Source organism: Lampris incognitus, chromosome 3 (assembly GCF_029633865.1).
Source record: "Lampris incognitus isolate fLamInc1 chromosome 3, fLamInc1.hap2, whole genome shotgun sequence".
Taxonomy (NCBI): Eukaryota; Metazoa; Chordata; class Actinopteri; order Lampriformes; family Lampridae; genus Lampris; species Lampris incognitus.
The window spans coordinates 84239451-84246351 of NC_079213.1; the positions used below are offsets into that span (position 1 = coordinate 84239451).

Genomic DNA, 6901 nt, shown 5'->3' on the forward strand with positions numbered 1-6901 from the left:
GAAGAAGCAGTTCAAAGACCAAATGAAGACCACACTGAAAAGATGCCAGATCAACCTCTCTTCTTTGGAGGAACTTGCATCCTGCCACACCGTCTGGAGCTCTCACGTCTCACAGGGAGTGAAGTATATGGCAAACCAGCACAAACAAAATCGTGTAGCAAAGCATGCGAAGAGGCATGCTCGCAAAGCTACCCCTGCCTCCCCCCCCAGCATCACTTTTACATGCCCGGTCTGCAACCACAACCGTGCATCCAGGATCGGACTATTCAGCCACCAAAGGACTCACAAATAGGAGAAGATGGTCATCATCGAATACGATGGACAACCAGCAAGCAAGCGTAGACTGATAATCCGCTGTGGTGACCCCTAACAGGAGCAGCAATAGCAAATCTTGAAGACCATAGGTCAGTACCAGTCAGTCCGGCAAGAGGCTTAGTGTCTTTATTGTTCTTCGCTCAAAAGCCTGGTTGTTTGGTGGAAAAAGCTGTTCTGGAGCCTACTGGTCCACGCTTTGAGGCTGTGGTACCGCTTGCCTGATGGTAGCAGCTGAAACAGTCCATAGTTGGGGGGACTGGGGTCTTCTCCCCCCCTTTTTTCTCCAAATTGCATCCGGCCAATTACCCAACTCTTCCAAGCCGTCCAGGTCACTGCTCCACCCCCTCTGCCGATCTGGGGAGGGCTGCAGACAACCACATGCCTCCTCCGATACATGTGGAGTCGCCAGCCGCTTCTTTTCACCTGACAGTGAGGAGTTTTGCCAGGGGGACATAGTACGTGGGAAGATCACACTATTCCCCCTCCTCCCCCGAACAGGCGCCCTGACCGACCAGAGGAGGCGCTAGTGTAGCAACCAGGACACGTACCCACATCTGGCTTCCCACCTGCAGACATGGCCAATTGTGTCTGTAGGGACGCCTGACCAAGTTGGAGGTAACACGGGAATTCGAACCAATCCCTATGTTGGTAGGTAATGGAATAGACCGCTAAGCTACCCAGACGCCCATGACTGGGGTCTTTGATAATCCAATGGGCTTTGCTGACACGTCTGTTGTATTTCAACACAGTCATCCCAGAGTCCTACTAACCAAACTCACCCAGCTCACTGTGCCTGCCTCCACCTGTCAATGAATTGCAAACTTCCTGACAGACAGGAAGCAGCAGGTGAGGCTGAGGAAAATCACATCCAGTACCCAGACAGTCAGTACTGGCACCCCACAGGGATGTGGGCTCTCCCCACTGTTCTACTCCCTTTACACCAACGACTGCACCTCAGGAGACCCGTCTGTTGAAATCCTGAAATTTGCAGATGACACTACAGTCATTGGCCTCATTCAAGACGGAGATGAGTCTGCATACAGATGGGAGGTCAAACAGCTGACCCTCTGGTGTGGTCACAACTACCTGGAGCTGAACACACTCAAAACTGTGGAAATGACAGCGGACATCAGGCGGAGCCCCCCATCACTGCCCCCCATCACCATACTCAACAGCACTGTGTCAGCTGTGGATTCCTTCCTGTTTCTGGGTTCTACAACCTCCCAGGACCTGAAGCAAGAGTCCCACATCAACACAGTCATCAAAAAGGCCCAGCAGAGGATGTATTTACTACACCAGCTCAGGAAATACAACCTGCCTCAGAAGCTGATGATCCAGTTTTACACTGCAGTCATCGAGTCTGTTCTCTGCACTTCCATCCTGTCTGATTGGCCACCAAACAGAACAGAAACAGACTACAACGGACGGTCAGAGCTGCAGATAAGATTATTGATGCCGACCTGCCCACCATTCAGCATATGTGCACCTACAGTCAGGAAACCAGCAGGGAAAATCACTGCAGACCCCTCATACCTAGGACACAAATGTTCCAACTTCTCCCCTTCTCCTACAAATGTGCAATATATTTCATTCACTACTGTATATCTGAACAGGCTGTATGTACACTGTACATACAAAAAAAAAACCCCCAAAAAAACCCAAAACACATATGTATATAAGGTAACATCTTTTTTTTACTGTTTATATTTATTTCAGCACTCTATGCACTCTTTTATTCTTTGCATCATTTATATCCTGTTTACAGTTCACAGAAACACTTTCACCAGTTTAAAGTCATTTCTTGCATACATTCCTGAAGATTGCTGTGTTGTTATTCTGTGTACGTGCACTGAGAGCCACTAAACCAGAGTCAAATTCCTTGGATGTGCAAACATACTTGGCCAATAAAGGCGATTCTGAACAGTTGGAAATCCTTATAAGAAAAAAATGTTTTATCCCAAAGTAAAGGTATTACAGACACTTAACAAACAATTATGTATACACAATCACCTACACTTTCACCTTTCATTTTACAGTTCAGGCTGACAAACAAGAGCTTTAGACAACAGCAACATTTTGCCTTTGCCTGTACTTTTCTTCTCGTTTCCTCAGATGACTCTGGGGGTCATCATTATGTCTATGGAAAATCCTTTTACGACATCACTATGCCAAAAGAACAACTATTTTTGGAAAACATGGTATTGGGATCTTTTATTTTGAAAACGAGCAAACAGCTCAAGAAGTCCCTCCGCTAATCTGTGGTTATCCAACAGTGCTGGGTTGACCCATAGTCCCCCCGTACCACATTGCATCATGGGGTTTTTATCTGTGAATATTTCAATTCATGTGTAGCCTTTTGGATAATTCTAATCAACTCCATCTGTTCAATTTTACCAGAACACATGCTGACCACCTGCAGTCATGAGGAACAAGAAGCAGGATTTGTCTAAAGAGTTCATGATGTGTTTCTTGCAGAGAGGTGTACCTACGCCTTTTTTCTGTGTAGTGCAACAGCCTGAGGGACACAGCCAGATAGATACAAGCTGTCCAACTATTGCCGATCCTTTCTTAACGTACTCAACAGGTTTGACCTGCAACTCTCTTGCCAGAAACACCTTAGGCATAAGACATGAGCCTCTCTTTCATCATGAGAACAAACAGCTCCATTGAGAGGACACAGGCCCAGACGTCAACAGAATCATTAACCCCATGATTTTCCAGTTACCTTCGCTTCAAACCAGAGGGCTTTGTTTGCATAAGAAAACTTGTGACACATAATTTGATGACGTGAAAAAGCAGTTTCTGTAAGACCACAAGAGAACGAAGAAAGAAAAGACCCCCCTATGACATCCCAAACTTGACTTGAAGTGCATGGCACAAGCTCAAATTGAGTGGGAATACAGCATGATCTGAAAGGAGCATTATTTGTATTTAAGATGCTGACCTTTCATTTTAACCATCCAACAGATTTTGAAATGCCCCACAATCTTTTTCTCTGGCAAAATTTAAGCATCAGCCAACCTTCTTAAAAAACTTGTCGCAGTGCTCTTAAGCTGTAAATCAGTGGTTCTAATGCGTTTTATTCTGCCAGCTATTCAGTTTTTCCTGCCGTCTGATCAACGTGTTTTAAGACCTGATACAACGAATGAACAATCAACTATTTATTTATTTACAAGGATGGTCCCATTGAGCTCGAAATTTTCTTTTTAAATGGAGTCCTGGAAAATGCAGGAAGTCACAAATTTAAATTGTGTTTATAACACATTTAGTTATAAACACAATTTAAAAATGACAATCACAATAAACGTGCAATATACAAGATAATTCTTAAAAACATTTGCATCCCAACGATTCTGCGTCCATTTTTTCCTTTTTGGATTTAAAAGCAATTAACAAGATTAATTCATTAAGTTTTAAATACTTTTGTAACATGATTAGAGCAGAAGTTGCAGAATTTACAAATGCCCTTTCTCCAGTCTCTGTCCAGACATTCGGGACAGAAAGCATAAAAGTATCCTGCGAGTGCAGAGTATTGCAGGATTGAAGCAGACCAAATATTGCCTTATTTATGAAGATATACCAGTGTATAAACCTGCCAGTGTCCAAAGAACACCATCCTACCTGAGTGTATAAGTCACAATGGTGAGTCAAGGCCTTATGATTGGTAGTAAATCTCAACAACGCATGATAACTACCTGACAAAACAGAAAACAAGCAGTGCTATGTGTCGCACTGAACTGAGAACCATTTGGCCATGGTTTGGCTTGTATCCTCTGAAATTTAAGGAACGATACCTGGGTGTGTGTGCCAAGGTGAAGCGTCTCTGCACGGTAACGTTGCGGTTCACAAGGAGCTTGCGGAAGAGTAGAGGGGAATGGGGTGGTGAATTTCGAGGGGAGTCTCGCGGGGACATCCTGGGTGAGCCGCAGGGAGAGCCGACAATAGACCGCTGTTTCAGTTTGATAGGCTGGGCTCTGCTGTAAATGGGGACTGGGGAGGTAATCCTCTCCTCCGTGTCATCCCAGGGTGCCTCATTCATACTGCCTTGTTTGGGTATCTCCAACCCTGCAGCTCTGCTTGAAAGCATTGACCTCTTGCACAGTTCTCCCAGTTTAAACCGACAGCACAGGTGCTCAAACTCAAAGAGGTGTTGCTTGCAAAAAATCTCTAAAAGGAACTCATGAAAAATTTAAAACATCTCTTTCACTATGGTTCCACCTTGCTGTCACATAAATACTTGTGCAATCAAAGTCTTCTTAAAAACTCCCAAGTCCAGCCTCAGAATCTTCTTCAACATGCATTACAGAGTTGTCCATCCACTGATGCTGTTGATGGACACAGACACAAGCTCAGAGAGTGCAAGCCCCCACCCCACCCCACCCCACATTAAGCCCTGTTTACATAGCACTAAGCCCTGCACACACACACACACACACAGTCCCCCGCCCCTTGCCTAAATATGGCCAGGCTGAATTACAGAAGAGCTAGCTCGTGCCATGGCTGAGCAACTTCTCCTCAAACAAGAGGGGACCACTAAGCAATCAGTGCACTACCCATTTCCTTCCTGAGTCCAGCAGTGCACAAACATTAGCCAGTGAATTACAGCTCTGCTTGTGTAGACACATGCCAGCACTGCTGCGCTGAGAAGCTGGAGCCAGGTTGACATCTTCATTACATGATAGTCAACAGGGCCCCACTCCAAGTCTCTATAAAGAGAGTCAAGCTTGAGATAAAAGATGAAAGGAGCAGTGAAAATGTCTGAGACTCTCACTGTTATCTTAAGTGAGTACTACCATCATAGTGGGGCTGACGGGTGAGGGGAAAAATACTTACTAATGTTTCATCTTTGACCAATAAACTCTCAGTGACACTGACCTTTTCTACCAAAAACAAGACACTTCTTTGATTCAGACAAATACACAGATTGAGGTCCAAAATTCACTTGTACCTAAACAGCCTCAAACAGTTGTCATGACACGACTATGTACTTTGCCTTACTTGGGTAAGGTCACTAGACTCCACCTTACCTATAACTGTGTCTATTTCAGCAGTTATTACACAGTAATACCTCTGATCAACAGGTCTTAGTTCAGATTAATCTTTCGTTCAGAACATCAGAAATGGTGGGTGTGTCTGAGGGCGTGGTTTCCTGAATATGGTTAGTCCATTTGACGGAGACTTATACAAGGAGTTTGTTCTGATGCTTATCTTTGACTCCAAATCTGACATGCAGACATAACCAAATATAACCCTTAGAGTAGAATATTGTGGCTGACCTTAAATAAGAACATGTGTTTATGTGTTGGCTGGATACATGAAGGAACTACTGCAACAGTTTCATAACTGCCATAGCTGAAAACAACTTGGGGGGAAAATGAAACCAAAATTGTATGACTAATGTTACACTTTATTTTTAGCCTTCTATTATACTAACCCCTTGTTTGCCATCCCTGAAAATCTTCTGCGAATAAGAGAACAGTCATTCTACGGGGTGGTATGCAGCACAATGTGTCTCTTTGTGTGTCTATTCTTTGTGAAGTTGAGTTAGAGGGGCCAGGCCCACACGCGAAACACTGATTGGAAAAAAAAAAGCAGGGGGTCACTGGAGAGTGCTCACTAGCCAAAACAGCCACTATCTGACGTGTTGTCCAATGTACCCAGCAGATGGTGCACTCACAGCTTTCCCCAGCCCTGCTGCCTGCTCCTAGCTCACCTCACCCCTCCAAAACCACTTACAAAAACTCACAACCAGACAGACACATCCACAAAAACACGCGTGAGACAGTTATACAGACACCAACACTGAGAAACACATATACAACCACACCAAGCAGGCCAGACATGCAGTTCACACACACACATGCATGCACACACACACACGCATGCACACACGCACGCACACAAAGACTCAATAATAATCAGACACCTACCCACACTGACACATACCCCACCAACACTCACACACATTCAGATAAATACATACACAAACACACATACAAAAGACAGTCATGCACAAACACGCAGACACACATACACATAAATACAGACATACACATACACACACAGACATACAGACATGCATACATACACATGCACGCACACACACACACAAACACACACAATATTTGTTTGGCACAATGAAGGCATACATTTTTAGTACAGATGATAACACGAGGACCTGAACTCCCTCCCCTAAATGTAGACTTGTTTAGGAGCCTACGTCATTCATACTGGGGGTGGGGGCCCTGGGGCCTGAGAGGGAGAACTTTCACTGAAAATATAGAGAGTTGGAGAGGAGTAAGTGGCTGCATCTGGGCTGCGTGGGCCAAGTCCATCATACCGTTTCATTGTGAGTCAATGGAGAAAAATGTATGATGCAAAATAGCAAGTTGACGAAGACATTTATTCAACTGAGTCACTCACGCACAACCACACACAACCACACACACACACACACACACACACACACACACACACACACACACACACACACACACACACACACACACACCAAGAACCAGCATGAACTATAGACACCTATGTACTTTTACAAACACAACAACACTTGCATCAGACAACAAGACAG

The 6901-nt window shown here is 44.6% G+C and overlaps 1 protein-coding gene across 1 annotated transcript in view; it reads right to left on the reverse strand.

Moving 5' to 3' along the window:
• The window catches only part of LOC130110520 (cAMP-specific 3',5'-cyclic phosphodiesterase 4D-like), a 119642-nt gene extending 115404 nt beyond the window's left edge, over window positions 1–4238 (reverse strand). The window contains exon 1 of the mRNA XM_056277646.1: window positions 4110–4238. Coding sequence (XP_056133621.1) covers window positions 4110–4228 — 119 coding nt within the window. The 5' untranslated portion in view covers window positions 4229–4238. The remainder of the gene's footprint in view (window positions 1–4109) is intronic.
• Between the last annotated feature and the right edge of the window lie 2663 nt (window positions 4239–6901).